Genomic DNA, 16141 nt, shown 5'->3' with positions numbered 1-16141 from the left:
TATATAAATAAACACGCACACACACACACACACACACACACACACACACACACACACACACACACACACACACACACACACACACACACACACACACACACACACAGTATATATAAATAAACACAGGCATATCACGTTTTTTTGACTGCACTGGGCCTTTAAGCCAACCAGGAAATAACACTGATCACATTGTTTCACACTTCTTCAGTGTTAGTTTCATCAGCTGTTGAACAATGTAGTATAAAAACAGGGCCGTTAAATATCTCTCCGTCTTTCTCTCCGTTGCCTAAACAGACATGAACTGTTCCACACTCCTCTTCATATAAAGTACTAATGGAAGCCAACTGTATTTTGTGATCTGATGTGTGAAGCCACTGTGAGCATATCATCCTCTATAACAGGGGTCTTGAACTCTGACCCTATGAGGGCCGGAGCCTGCTGGGTTTCTGTTCTACCTGATAATTAATTTCACCCACCTGGTGTCCCAGGTCTAAATCAGTCCCTGATTAGAGGGGGAACAATGAAATAATGCAATGGAACTGGCTTCGAGGGTTGAGTTTGAGGGCTTTATAATATGATACTAAACCTTGCTATACCCCACACACACCCGCATGCCCACACACACCCGCATGCCCACACACACAAACTTGTGCACCCATCAGACTAGTTAAAATGATGGATTTGTAATGCCTGAGCTTAATGGAGAAACACAACCTTCAGAGAGCCGATATGACTTTTAATAAAACAACCTTGGTATTCTATTTTGAAAGTCTAAGGAGAGGATTCTATACAGCATCAAAATGTATTTGGCTGACATTACATGCCACATGAAGTAAAATCACAAATACAGCCCTAAATTTCACCTACAAAAACACCAATCGTTAAATAAATCCTTACTATCAGGATAAAAAAGCAACGTGAAGTAAAGTCAAAGAAAGGTTTGTTGTACAGATTCAGCTCCGGTAGGTCTGCATTAGTGCAGTTGAGAGCATCCTTGAGATAGCATACAAGACTACATAACAAAAAGACGACGTACAAACTACAAAACACAATGACAAGCATGTTCTCTACATAATCTATTGAAACGTTTCAGATTTACAATTCTGAGAATTATGCCAAGAATGTAATGGCACTGTACAAGAAAAAAAAAGAAAAAAACATTTTGTATGAAGTTGTATTCATAACGATATGTTTTGTAAAAACGATTTAACGGATCCCTCCCATCTCATTTATTTTTATTTTTTTTTTAGCCCTAATTACATATTCAATATATGTTTATTATCCTCTCAGGTGCAACACAGATGGCAAAATATTATGCATTACAACATATGATATAGAATCGTTTAAATTCATATTAAACACTTAACTATGGCAAAACAGCAGACATGTTTAAACCAGTATGAGGACTGGATCCAGTCCAGACGGAAGTAGCCTAAAAGACAGTCAGCTACTTCCTCTGGAGTGGTTTACCCTTGAAACACTGTAAAAAAAATAGATTCAGTAACACTGATTCTCGTTGTAAGGGAGTTGAGGCACGTGTGTTTATATGTTTGGTAGGTTGAAGGAGGTATATGGAATATATTTTCCACTTCAAACATAACCAGTATGTGTATAGAATGAGTTGTTATTTTGCGACAAAGTGGTATGAAAATGCTGTGTAGACAATGACAGGAAATAGTATCCCCATTGTATTGTACCCTTTCCCCCAAAATCATTTAAAGGAAACCCCAAACAGTATACACAAAATAAAGGGACAACACCAACAAAACTGGAGAAAGTATTTAATCAACTGGCTCAACTGTTCCAAAGAATATGGTCAGCCATGACTGAAAATGCAGAACCTGCCTCCCTCCCTCAGAGAGAGGAGGTACTCAATGCACAGACACATTTTGTGTGGGCAGTTCCATATAGAATAGGGTTTGGATGAAGCATGGAAATAATCAGCTCCTGTTTCTCCCATCGTGTCTAAATCAGCAGCCACAGTCTGAATCTGGGACAGACTGCAGCGTGCGTCCAGCTTCAGGTCCGTCTATACATTGCAAAGGAGCCTGGGGATAGGCTCCCCTCGCTGTCGCTCAACTGGGGCAGAGTGTTGGTTAGACACACATCCGCCTGAGGGGAGGGGCCAGTGGGTTTTGGTTTGTTTTCGTCCACAAAATGAGACTGGCGGTCCTTAGGGTCCAGCACTGTATGTGACTGTGATTAGTTTGAAAGCACTCACAGGTGGGTAGAAGTCACAGTGTGGATGGATGAATGGCTGGGTGGGTGGACAGATGGGTGGACAGATGAATAGATGGGTGGGTGGACAGATGGGTGGACAGATGAATGGCTGGGTGGGTGGAGAGATGGGTGGACAGATGAATAGATGGGTGGGTGGACAGATGGGTGGACAGATGAATGGCTGGGTGGGTGGACAGATGGGTGGACAGATGAATGGCTGGGTGGGTGGACAGATGGGTGGGTGGATGGATTAATAGGGAGTGGATCCAGGTGATGTGTTGTCCTCTAGTTTCTCTGTGGGATCCGGTGAGGGGGCTGTGGTCTACTCACTGAAGTTGAAATGTATGTCTGGGTTCACTGAGGTGGGGGAAGAGGACCTTCCACTGAACACTGTGCTAGAGGGGCCACTGCTGTCTGCACACACACACACAAAGAAAAAGAGAAAGAGACCCACACAAACATGAACATAAACAAGTAATTGTGAAGGGATAATTATTTGTACCACCAGAGATAAAGGAGAGACAGAAAGAAAGGAGAGACAGAAAGAGAGAGATAAGAGAGACAGAAAGAGAGAGATAAGAGAGACAGAAAGAGAGAGATAAGAGACAGAAAGAGAGAGACAGACAGAAAGAGAGAGACAGATATAAAGGAGAGAGACAGAAAGAGAGAGACAGAGATAAAGGAGAGAGACAGAAAGAGAGAGATAGGGGCAGAGATAAAGGAGAGACAGAAAGAGAGATAAGGAGACAGAAAGAAAGGAGAGAGACAGAAATAAAGGAGAGACAGAAAGAGAGAGACAGAAGGAGAGAGACAGAAAAAGGAGACAGAAAGAAAGGAGAGACAGAGAGAGAGATAAAGGAGAGAGACAGAAAGAGAGAGACAGAGATAAAGGAAATACAGAAAGAGAGAGACAGAAAGAAAGGAGAGAGACAAAAAGGAGAGACAGAAAGAGAGAGAAAAGAGACAGAAAGAGAGAGAAAGGAGACAGAAAGAGAGAGACAGAAAGGAAAGACAGAAAGGGAGAGATAAAGGAGAGAGATAAAGGAGAGAGACAGAAAGAGAGAAATAAAGGAGAGACAGAGAGAAATAAAGGAGACAGACAGAGACAGAAGAGAGAGATAAAGGAGTGAGACAGATAAATGAGAGAGACAGAAAGAGAGACAGAAAGAGAGACAGAAAGGAGAGAGACAGATAAAGGAGAGAGACAGAGATAAAGGAGAGAGAGACAGAGAAAGGAAAGAGACAGAAAGGAGAGACAGAAAGAGAGAGATAAAGGAGACAGAGAGAGAAAGGAGAGACAGAAAGAGAGAGAAAGGAGAGACAGAGAGAGAGAAAGGAGAGAGACAAAGGAGACAGAAAGAGAGAGAGAGATAAAGGAGAGAGACAGAAAGTGTGAGACAGATAAAGGAGAGAGACAGCAAGAGAGAGAGAAAGGAGAGAGACAGAAAGAGAGAGATAGAAATAGAGAGACAGAGATAAAGGAGAGAGACAGAAAGAAAGTAGAGAGGCAGAAAGAGAGAGACAGAGATAAAGGAGAGAGACAGAAAGAGCGAGACAGAGATAAAGGAGAGAGACAGAAAGAGCGAGAGAGAAAGGAGAGAGACAGATAAAGGAGAGCGAGAGATAAAGAAGCTCACAGCAGCTGTTGAAACTAAAAGACTGGTGAAGGACCAAATGAATCCCCACTGGAAGGGGAGGGGGCACCGACAACAATGGACCCCAGCGGCGAGGCAGAGATGGCTTGATAAAACTAAGGGGGGTTTATTATCCCGAGTCCTATTTTACAGAAGTCTTAAAAATTGATTGTGCCTCTCTTCTTGGCAAAGAAAGACTAAAACACAGCGCTCTTGTTTAGTTAATCTGACAGTTTCAGGCTTTTTATATGTCCTGCTCTGGGAAACCTCTGTCTCTGGTGCTGGTTGGCCTGGTAACCATTGGACAATAATAGGCTCCAAACAGAAGAAAATAGACTGTTCAATAAGACATTCATTTTGTTTTAAAACATTCTCTGTTGCAACGCCCCACTGAACACCACCGTGTTCTAGGACAATGGAAATGTGCATTACTACTGTAGTGTTGAACCCTTTACCTTAGCATCACTTTGATGTTTTCACATCTGAAGGGACTGAGTGGGTGTAATCTCAAACTAACCTACCCACGGGGTTGGGGGAGGCTTCCGCCATATTGCTCAAACCCATCTAGGTAAGTGCTACGGGTTGTGGTCGGACTGACATGCACCTGAACCTGCGTTTGATTGTAAAGGTTTGCATATGCATCTACTGTAACTCACGATAGCACTTTGAGAAGCAGAGATGCCAGACTGCCAGGTTGACCTACTGAAGCTAATTGGTACTCAAAAGAACACAGCATATTACTCTGTGGTACAAGTACAGTACGGTGATGTTAATGCTCAGTATTTAGTTTAGCGTTTAATATTCTCACATTTAAAAGAGCTCGATATGTTTTAAAGAAATATGTATGAAAACTGAAGAACGTGGACGTCGCTATACTCACACCAAAGTGGGCATTCGGGGGACCGGACAGGAGTTTCTGAGGAGGACAGGGCTTTCGGTGGGTGGGGGTAGATGTGTGTCTGGCTGTACCCCTGACTTGACGTGTCGAACAGGGCAGAGAGCTGGAGGGAAACGATCATGTTCGCTACTAAACATCATAAAAGGTGGATGTATGATATGCCACTGAGAAAGACAATGATGACTGACACCAAATATATTCATTTGTTTGCCTGGTCCCAGATCTGTTTCTCCAATCTTGCCAACACTTATGGTCATTATCAGGCCAATGGACATAGGAGCTGGTACGACAGCACAAACAGATCTTGGATCAGGTCTGTATTGTAGAGGCTTGGTATGTCGCTCCTAGAATGAATGTTGTAGTTTCATGTAAATGCGTCATAATGCTCATTCTAGACATTCTATTCCCCATGTAATGTTAATGGGGGAGCCAACATGGCTGCCATAGAATGTTGTAGTTTCATGTAAATGCGTCATAATGCTCATTCTAGACATTCTATTCCCCATGTAATGTTAATGGGGGAGCCAACATGGCTGCCATAGAATGTTGTAGTTTCATGTAAATGCATCATAATGCTCATTCTAGACATTCTATTCCCCATGTAATGTTAATGGGGGAGCCAACATGGCTGCCATAGAATGTTGTAGTTTCATGTAAATGCGTCATAATGCTCATTCTAGACATTCTATTCCCCATGTAATGTTAATGGGGGAGCCAACATGGCTGCCATAGAATGTTGTAGTTTCATGTAAATGCATCATAATGCTCATTCTAGACATTCTATTCCCCATGTAATGTTAATGGGGGAGCCAACATGGCTGCCATAGAATGTTGTAGTTTCATGTAAATGCGTCATAATGCTCATTCTAGACATTCTATTCCCCATGTAATGTTAATGGGGGAGCCAACATGGCTGCCATAGAATGTTGTAGTTTCATGTAAATGCATCATAATGCAGAAACTTCAATGGCCCAACTCTCTAAATGCATGGCTCTGACTAGAATGCTTACCTTTCATGGTCTTGGCGTGGGCATCGCTGCTATGCTCACACACGGCATTGAGGAACTTGTCCACCTGCTTGAGGGACAGCGAGTTGTGTAATGTCTCCAGCGGGTAGATAGAGGGCACCATGGAGCAGCCTTCAAAGCCTGCATGGGAGAGGAGACACACAAACACACGGTGGCACCACCCCTCCATCTGAGCTGTGAGACGTGGCAATACAGTAATATAGCACGTAGCCCCGCCCCCTTTCAATGTGACATCACTCCACAGAGAAAGATAGACATTGGGCTTCCCCCAGGGCACTCTGCAAGGACCATGCCAAAATTCAGTCAGTCATTCACACAAAAGTACCAAGCCATAGAGCAGCTCGACCAAGGACAGGCTTTGCGTCTCGAATGGCGTACAGTACACACGTCCTGCCCTGAGGACTTGTGTTGTGCGACGACAGGCTTTTCACACACCAACAGGCCTGTGCAGGCAATCAATCCTTTGCCATACAGTGCAGCCCGAAATAACACCACAATGGAATTGACAGCACCACACAAAAACAAGGAATGTATGAGGTCAAGCAATGAGTCATCCAGTCATCCATTTCCCAGAATGCATGCTGTCATCCTTCTCCCGAACTGTCCAACTATTGTAACCTAAATCCCAACAGCACTTCGATGGTTAGCACAAATGGCTTCCAAGGCCCGCATTTTGCAGTATTCCTCCATAATGTTTCTTCCCCAACCAACTGACAGTTTCATTGAGATTAATCAACTTGTTCATGTCACAAATAACAAGTCAACTTGGTCAGGATGGACTTTCACCAACCCCCAAAAGAAGGGAAGCCTTTTGTGGAGTCTTTGAGTTTGCCGAGTTTCAACCAGAAGCAGTTTTCAGCATCATTATTCACCTGGGCAAGACAAGGTCAGAGTACAACATGCCTCTGCCAAAAATTCTCTGATAACGTCGCTGAAAAATATCAACCCAGACGTCTGTGGAGAAGGCCTGATAAGATCTCTAGCTTTCTGTTGTCTTTCCCTTCCTCCCTCTGCTTTCCTCGCTCTGTCTCCACCCCTCCCTCGCTACGTGTTGCAGCCTACCACTCCGTAAGGATATTTAATTCAGCTCACACACACCAGATGTAGCAGAAGACAACTGATGCTACACTGCGCCATTATTTACTAGCCGTGAAACAGAGTTGAAGAGCAAGAGAGGGAGAGAGACGCAGCGAATTAAGATATGTAATAAAAAAAAAAGATAGGAGGAGGGAAATGGAAAAATAAAGTAAGACGAGAGAAGAAAAAAACCCCGTCAGGCTTTGACAATTCAAGTGTGCCCAGTCAATTACCTATGGAAATGTAATATTCCTATCAACCTCTTCCAAGTCTACCAAGTGATTTCCTATCCAGCTACAGAGTTCTGGGGCTGATGTCTAGTACTCTCCTGTGTGGATGCATAGGCTTAAAAGGGGGAAGCAGAAGCTCTAGATACTCCCCTAAAACTCTGTGGTTTAAGGACAGACTACCGCTTACTCTGCCAATTAAAATGAGGTGAGCCAAGATGACCTAGATATTCTTCGCAGATCTCAGATCTTAAATCTGGTCAAAATACCAAAACATCATTCATGAGAGCGAAGGGATTTTCAATGGTAGCCAGGAGGTCCACCAAAAGTGCAGTCTCCACATCACTCCAATCAAGTGTCCATATGTAGAGCAACTATCTTGACAGTCAGAATAACCAACTGGACTGTAAAAGGTCAAATAGGGGGTGCTTATATTCTTCCTGTTTCAAATATATGAAAGTGTGTGGTGTGAAATGCAAATGTGTTTTTGTTGCATATTGCACTCCCCTGCGACACCCTCGGAGAGCTGGGTCATGACCTGGGATCAGCCAATATTGATGGCGACCCTGGACCAATTAGGGTTAAGTGCTTTTCTCAAGGGCAGACCGACATTTTTCCCCCCAGCAGGGACTTTTTTTTCTTCTAATTTCACCGTAAAGATCTGGAAGAGAAAGCTGGCAAGCATCCTTTTGGATTAAAAGCCGTAGCAAAATGAGTAACGGATATTGACCCATCGATTGGAGAATGAACACTCCCTTTATAGTTGTCACGGCTGCATTCTCAGGCAGAGACAGAGAGAGACACAGACAGAGAGGAGAGAGACAGACAGGTTAACGGGAATGACATGAAGGATTAGGCCAACAAACGTCATGTAGACAGTGACAGTGAATTAGATATAAAAAAGAAATGAGGACAGAAGCGACCGTAGAGGCACTCTGGGAGGTCTACAGGGGTCCGACCGTAGAGGCACTCTGGGAGGTCTACAGGGGTCCGACCGTAGGGGCACTCTGGGAGGTCTACAGGGGTCCGACCGTAGAGGCACTCTGGGAGGTCTACAGGGGTCCGACCGTAGGGGCACTCTGGGAGGTCTACAGGGGTCCGACCGTAGGGGCACTCTGGGAGGTCTACAGGGGTCCGACCGTAGGGGCACTCTGGGAGGTCTACAGGGGTCCGACCGTAGGGGCACTCTGGGAGGTCTACAGGGGTCCGACCGTAGAGGCACTCTGGGAGGTCTACAGGGATCCGACCGTAGGGGCACTCTAGGAGGTCTACAGTGGGGGCTGACCGTAGAGGCACTCTGGGAGGTCTACAGGGGTCCGACCGTAGGGGCACTCTGGGAGGTCTACAGGGGGGGGGGGCTGACTGTAGAGGCACTCTGGGAGGTCTACAGGGGTCCGACCGTAGGGGCACTCTGGGAGGTCTACAGGGGGTCCGACCGTAGAGGCACTCTGGGAGGTCTACAGGGGTCCGACCGTAGGGGCACTCTGGGAGGTCTACAGGGGTCCGACCGTAGGGGCACTCTGGGAGGTCTACAGGGGGTCCGACCGTAGGGGCACTCTGGGAGGTCTACAGGGGTCCGACCGTAGGGGCACTCTGGGAGGTCTACAGGGGTCCGACCGTAGGGGCACTCTGGGAGGTCTACAGGGGTCCGACCGTAGGGGCACTCTGGGAGGTCTACAGGGGTCCGACCGTAGGGGCACTCTGGGAGGTCTACAGGGGTCCGACCGTAGGGGCACTCTGGGAGGTCTACAGGGGTCCGACCGTAGGGGCACTCTGGGAGGTCTACAGGGGTCCGACCGAGGGGGCACTCTGGGAGGTAGGGGCACGTAGGGGCACTCTGGGAGGTCTACAGGGGTCCGACCGTAGGGGCACTCTGGGAGGTCTACAGGGGTCCGACCGTAGGGGCACTCTGGGAGGTCTACAGTGGGGTCTGACCGTAGAGACACTCTGGGAGGTCTACAGGGGTCCGACCGTAGAGACACTCTGGGAGGTCTACAGGGGGGGGCTGACCGTAGAGGCACTCTGGGAGGTCTACAGGGGGGGGCTGACCGTAGAGGCACTCTGGGAGGTCTACAGGGGGGCTGACCGTAGAGGCACTCTGGGAGGTCTACAGGGGTCCGACCGTAGAGGCACTCTGGGAGGTCTACAGTGGGGGCTGACCGTAGAGACACTCTGGGAGGTCTACAGGGGTCCGACCGTAGAGACACTCTGGGAGGTCTACAGGGGGGGGCTGACCGTAGAGGCACTCTGGGAGGTCTACGGGGGGGGGGCTGACCGTAGAGGCACTCTGGGAGGTCTACAGGGGGGGGCTGACCGTAGAGGCACTCTGGGAGGTCTGCAGGGTCCGACCGTAGAGGCACTCTGGGAGGTCTACAGGGGGGCTGACCGTAGAGGCACTCTGGGAGGTCTACAGTGGGGGCTGACCGTAGAGGCACTCTGGGAGGTCTACAGGGGTTCAACCATAGAGGCACTCTGGGAGGTCTACAGGGGTTCAACCATAGAGGCACTCTGGGAGGTCTACAGGGGTCCGACCATAGAGGCACTCTGGGGGGTCTTGGCTGGACACCAGACGGTTCCGGAAGAAGGCGCCGGTGGTAAGGGCACTGTTGCAGGTAGAGGGCCATGGTCCCCATCCAGAGGAACAAGACAGGAGGACCGTGTCAGTGGAGAGCCCCTTCAGCAGCTGGGCTACATGGTGCTAGTCTCAGGGCTCTGAGGAAGGGTAGTGAAAGGCTGTAGGTGGGCCAGCATGTTCACAATATTAAAAACAGGTTGTGACTCTCTCATTCAAAAAGAAACGAGGCTGCAGGTCCCAGACTCTCTCCCATCCATTCGATAAGACAGATGGAGAAACATCTAACCGCTGTCCAGAGCTACAGTCTCTCCATCGTTGATGTTCATGGGGTAATACACGTTGGACGATGACAGGCATGTCAGTCAAAACACCTCCTTGCTGGTCACGATCACCAGTAAGTCACAAGGCTTCTCAACATCAAAGAAAGGACAATGCTTTCTTTCCAGACATAAACCGAACTGCAACTACAAAACGAGGCATCAATGTTTTCATGTAGAATCCAAACAGGGTGAAATCTGGAATTCATAGAACGGTCAACAACCGGAACAGAGGCTTATGGGTAATATGTGTAGCATCTACAGTGCATTCAGAAAGTATTCAGGGTCAACCAGAATACCAGACAACGGGAAAAGAGAGACTTATTGGTAATATGGGTAGTATCTACAGTGCATTCAGAAAGTATTCAGGGTCAACCAGAATACCAGACTCTTACTTTCTGACCCCAGAAAGACAAAACAACTGCACAGACAGAGATATCTGCCTCAGACAAGGACTCGTCGATCTCAGACCTTTCCTTTGATCTAATGCATCTTTCATGGCAGCACAGTATTGTGACACCTTGACTGTGGATGGCTAACTTCAAAATGGCAGAACAACCATCTGGATAGAGGTCTGAACCAAAGACAACAGTTGTTCATGAGCAGACGGAGGAGGTTGGTTACACGGATGAGGAAGTCTTGTTGAGAACTACAGGTCGTATGAATAGAAGCGTTACTGTGCCTCTAATCTGAGCACACACCTGTTCACGCTCGTTTCAAGAACTGGCATCACACTATGGAGTTAGGAGACACTAAACCATTTGCCCACCTCACTTTTCGGTAAGTACTGCCAACTTATACAGCTTTCTTTATACTTCATACTTGATGCAGGGCCAGACCTTACTGAATCCAGCACACCTCTCGACATGGGCTGCACTGACCCTAGGTTAGGGCCTAATATAAAACCTCTTATCACTGTAGCCATTGCAGTGAGTAGCTAGCAGAAGTTCATCCAAAACTCTGTCAACACAGACGCAGAAACCATGCATCAAATATCGCAATTCGTCTGGTCCATCCGGTCCTAGGACTGGGGGGGGGATTCCGGGCCTGGGGGGGGTGATTACGCGTCCCATCCTAGCACGGGGATGAGACGCGTTGCATCCGGTCCTAGCACGGGGAGGGGACGCGTTGCATCCGGTCCTAGCATGGGGAGGGGACGCGTTGCATCCGGTCCTAGCACGGGGGGGGGACACATGTCGCATCCAGTCCTAGGGGGGACACATGTCGCATCCGGTCCTAGCACGGGGAGGGGACACATGTCGCATCCAGTCCTAGGGGGGACACATGTCGCATCCGGTCCTAGCACGGGGAGGGGACGCGTTGCATCCGGTCCAAGGGGGGACACATGTCGCATCCGGTCCTAGCACGGGAGGGACGCGTTGCATCCGGTCCAAGGGGGACACATGTCGCATCCGGTCCTAGCACGGGGGGGGGGGGGGACAAATCGCATCTGGTCCTAGGGGGGACACATGTCGCATCCGGTCCTAGGGGGGACACATGTCGCATCCGGTCCTAGCATGGGGAGGGGACGCGTTGCATCCGGTCCAAGCACGGGGTGTGTGGGGGGGGGGGAACACGTCGCATCCGGTCCTAGGGGGGACACACGTCGCATCCGGCCCTAGGGGGACACACACGTCGCATCCGGTCCTAGGGGGGACACACGTCGCATCCGGTCCTAGGGGGACACACGTCGCAGCCGGTCCTAGGGGGACACACGTCGCATCCGGTCCTAGGGGGGGGGACACACGTCGCATCCGGTCCTAGGGGGGGGGACACACGTCGCATCCGGTCCTAGCGGGGACACACGTCGCATCCGGTCCTAGCGGGGACACACGTCGCATCCAGTCCTAGTACGGGGGGGGACGCGTCCGCTCCTAGTAGCCAGATGACCCAGGCACTTGGATAACATCTAATACTGCTATTTACCTAGAATTCGATGCCAAATTCACTCAGTTTAACTGCGTGAGAGCCAGGCCCAGAATCAGCAGTTTCAATGTGTGTCCCCTTCCTTCGTCATTCTCCAAGCTACAGGAAAATACAATCAAGTGCAATTCACAAAACATTGACTTGTATCTGTACAGCCCCAACAGTAAAGTCATTGTGTCGGGCAAAAATTCTCAATTCAACCACAGCAGCTCAGGTCCTAAAACATTGTTTTGAGAGATACCACAGCAGCTCAGGTCCTAAAACATTGTTTGAGAGATACCACAGCAGCTCAGGGCCTAAAACATTGTTTGAGAGATACCACAGCAGCTCAGGGCCTAAAACATTGTTTGAGAGATACCACAGCAGCTCAGGGCCTAAAACATTGTTTGAGAGATACCACAGCAGCTCAGGTCCTAAAACATTGTTTTGAGAGATACCACAGCAGCTCAGGTCCTAAAACATTGTTTGAGAGATACCACAGCAGCTCAGGTCCTAAAACATTGTTTTGAGAGATACCACAGCAGCTCAGGTCCTAAAACATTGTTTTGAGAGATACCACAGCAGCTCAGGTCCTAAAACATTGTTTTGAGAGATACCACAGCAGCTCAGGTCCTAAAACATTGTTTTGAGAGATACCACAGCAGCTCAGGTCCTAAAACATTGTTTTGAGAGATACCACAGCAGCTCAGGTCCTAAAACATTGTTTTGAGAGATACCACAGCAGCTCAGGTCCTAAAACATTGTTTGAGAGATACCACAGCAGCTCAGGTCCTAAAACATTGTTTTGAGAGATACCACAGAGGCTCAGGTCCTAAAACATTGTTTGAGAGATACCACAGCAGCTCAGGGCCTAAAACATTGTTTGAGAGATACCACAGCAGCTCAGGGCCTAAAACATTGTTTGAGAGATACCACAGCAGCTCAGGGCCTAAAACATTGTTTGAGAGATACCACAGCAGCTCAGGGCCTAAAACATTGTTTTGAGAAATACCACAGCAGCTCAGGGCCTAAAACATTGTTTGAGAGATACCACAGCAGCTCAGGGCCTAAAACATTGTTTGAGAGATACCACAGCAGCTCAGGGCCTAAAACATTGTTTTGAGAGATACCACAGAGGCTCAGGTCCTAAAACATTGTTTGAGAGATACCACAGCAGCTCAGGGCCTAAAACATTGTTTGAGAGATACCACAGCAGCTCAGGGCCTAAAACATTGTTTTGAGAGATACCACAGAGGCTCAGGTCCTAAAACATTGTTTGAGAGATACCACAGCAGCTCAGGGCCTAAAACATTGTTTTGAGAGATACCACAGAGGCTCAGGTCCTAAAACATTGTTTGAGAGATACCACAGCAGCTCAGGGCCTAAAACATTGTTTTGAGAGATACCACAGAGGCTCAGGTCCTAAAACATTGTTTTGAGAGATACCACAGAGGCTCAGGTCCTAAAACATTGTTTGAGAGATACCACAGAGGCTCAGGTCCTAAAACATTGTTTGAGAGATACCACAGCAGCTCAGGGCCTAAAACATTGTTTTGAGAGATACCACAGAGGCTCAGGTCCTAAAACATTGTTTGAGAGATACCACAGCAGCTCAGGGCCTAAAACATTGTTTTGAGAGATACCACAGAGGCTCAGGTCCTAAAACATTGTTTGAGAGATACCACAGCAGCTCAGGGCCTAAAACATTGTTTTGAGAGATACCACAGAGGCTCAGGTCCTAAAACATTGTTTGAGAGATACCACAGCAGCTCAGGGCCTAAAACATTGTTTGAGAGATACCACAGCAGCTCAGGTCATAAAACATTGTTTTGAGAGATACCACAGAGGCTCAGGTCCTAAAACATTGTTTTGAGAGATACCACAGCAGCTCAGGTCCTAAAACATTGTTTTGAGAGATACCACAGAGGCTCAGGTCCTAAAACATTGTTTGAGAGATACCACAGCAGCTCAGGGCCTAAAACATTGTTTGAGAGATACCACAGCAGCTCAGGGCCTAAAACATTGTTTGAGAGATACCACAGCAGCTCAGGGCCTAAAACATTGTTTTGAGAGATACCACAGCAGCTCAGGTCCTAAAACATTGTTTGAGAGATACCACAGCAGCTCAGGGCCTAAAACATTGTTTGAGAGATACCACAGCAGCTCAGGTCCTAAAACATTGTTTGAGAGATACCATAGAGGCTCAGGGCCTAAAACATTGTTTGAGAGATACCACAGCAGCTCAGGGCCTAAAACATTGTTTGAGAGATACCACAGCAGCTCAGGGCCTAAAACATTGTTTGAGAGATACCACAGCAGCTCAGGGCCTAAAACATTGTTTGAGAGATACCACAGCAGCTCAGGGCCTAAAACATTGTTTGAGAGATACCACAGCAGCTCAGGGCCTAAAACATTGTTTTGAGAGATACCACAGCAGCTCAGGTCCTAAAACATTGTTTGAGAGATACCACAGCAGCTCAGGGCCTAAAACATTGTTTGAGAGATACCACAGCAGCTCAGGTCCTAAAACATTGTTTGAGAGATACCATAGAGGCTCAGGGCCTAAAACATTGTTTGAGAGATACCACAGCAGCTCAGGGCCTAAAACATTGTTTGAGAGATACCACAGCAGCTCAGGGCCTAAAACATTGTTTGAGAGATACCACAGCAGCTCAGGGCCTAAAACATTGTTTGAGAGATACCACAGCAGCTCAGGGCCTAAAACATTGTTTGAGAGATACCACAGCAGCTCAGGGCCTAAAACATTGTTTTGAGAAATACCACAGCAGCTCAGGGCCTAAAACATTGTTTGAGAGATACCACAGCAGCTCAGGGCCTAAAACATTGTTTGAGAGATACCACAGCAGCTCAGGGCCTAAAACATTGTTTTGAGAGATACCACAGAGGCTCAGGTCCTAAAACATTGTTTTGAGAGATACCAGAGCAGCTCAGGTCCTAAAACATTGTTTTGAGAGATACCACAGCAGCTCAGGGCCTAAAACATTGTTTTGAGAGATACCACAGCACTCACCCATGCATGACAAACTCATCCAACCACTGCCTGGACCCCTATAACATAGTAATATATTTCATAACACAGTGCATAGCAAAATGACTCACTTGAGATCAGTAAAACAGACGGAAAAAGTTCAAATTGGTCAATTTCCCTTTCAATGGGTATTCTTGTGGACACATGTTCACATACAGTACCAGTCAACAGTTTGGACACACCTACTCATTCAAGGGTTTTTCTTGATTTTTTAAAAACTATTTTCTACATTGTAGAAAAATAGTGAAGACGTCAAAACTATGAAATAACACATATGGAATCATGTTGTAACCAAAAAAAGTGTTAAACATATCAAAATATATTTTAGATGATTCAAAAAGTAAAGAAAAATAAAGTAAAAACCATTGAATGAGTAGGTGTGTCCAGACTTTAGACTGGTAGTGTATAGCAACACGCAGACCGCAGCCTCTCTTCCATAGCACAGTGTTATGTGAATGCCCCCTCTCCATGTGAATGCCCTCTCTCCATGTGAATGCCCCCTCTCCATGTGAATGCCCTCTCTCCATGTGAATGCCCCCTCTCTCCATGTGAATGCCCCCTCTCTCCATGTGAATGCCCCTTCTCTCCATGTGAACGCCCCCTCTCTCCATGTGAATGCCCCCTCTCTCCATGTGAATGCCCTCTCTCCATGTGAACGCCCCCTCTCTCCATGTGAACGCCCCCTCTCTCCATGTGAACGCCCCCTCTCCATGTGAACGCCCCCTCTCTCCATGTGAACGCCCCCTCTCTCCATGTGAACGCCCCCTCTCTCCATGTGAACGCCCCCTCTCTCCATGTGAACGCCCCTCTCTCCATGTGAACGCCCCTCTCTCCATGTGAACGCCCTCTCTCCATGTGAACGCCCCTCTCCATGTGAACGCCCCTCTCCATGTGAACGCCTCCCTCTCTCCATGTGAACGCCCCCCTCTCTCCATGTGAACTCTCCCCCTCTCTCCATGTGAACGCCCCCCCTCTCTCCATGTGAACGCCCCCTCTCTCCATGTGAACGCCCCCTCTCTCCATGTGAACGCCCCCTCTCCATGTGAATGCCCCCTCTCTCCATGTGAATGCCCCCTCTCTCCATGTGAATGCCCCCTCTCTCCATGTGAATGCCCCCTCTCTCCATGTGAATGCCCCCTCTCTCCATGTGAATGCCCCCTCTCTCCATGTGAATGCCCCCTCTCTCCATGTGAATGCCCCCTCTCTCCATG

The 16141-nt window shown here is 47.8% G+C and overlaps 1 protein-coding gene and 1 long non-coding RNA gene across 2 annotated transcripts in view; both read right to left on the bottom strand.

Annotated features, from left to right (window-relative positions):
• Positions 1–723: 723 nt before the first annotated feature.
• Positions 724–4847, bottom strand: LOC135556706 (uncharacterized). Its single transcript, XR_010458043.1, has 2 exons — positions 4735–4847; positions 724–2634 (listed from the first exon to the last, which is right to left on the bottom strand). It is a non-coding gene; the product is annotated as an uncharacterized LOC135556706 (long non-coding RNA).
• Positions 4848–5715: 868 nt separating this feature from the next.
• Positions 5716–16141, bottom strand: part of LOC135556909 (inositol hexakisphosphate and diphosphoinositol-pentakisphosphate kinase 2-like) — a 76542-nt gene continuing 66116 nt past the window's right edge. The window contains exon 26 of the mRNA XM_064990316.1: positions 5716–5900. Coding sequence (XP_064846388.1) covers positions 5716–5900 — 185 coding nt within the window. The remainder of the gene's footprint in view (positions 5901–16141) is intronic.

Source organism: Oncorhynchus masou, chromosome 15 (assembly GCF_036934945.1).
Source record: "Oncorhynchus masou masou isolate Uvic2021 chromosome 15, UVic_Omas_1.1, whole genome shotgun sequence".
Lineage (NCBI taxonomy): Eukaryota > Metazoa > Chordata > Actinopteri > Salmoniformes > Salmonidae > Oncorhynchus > Oncorhynchus masou.
This window is presented reverse-complemented; position numbering and strand designations above follow the sequence as displayed.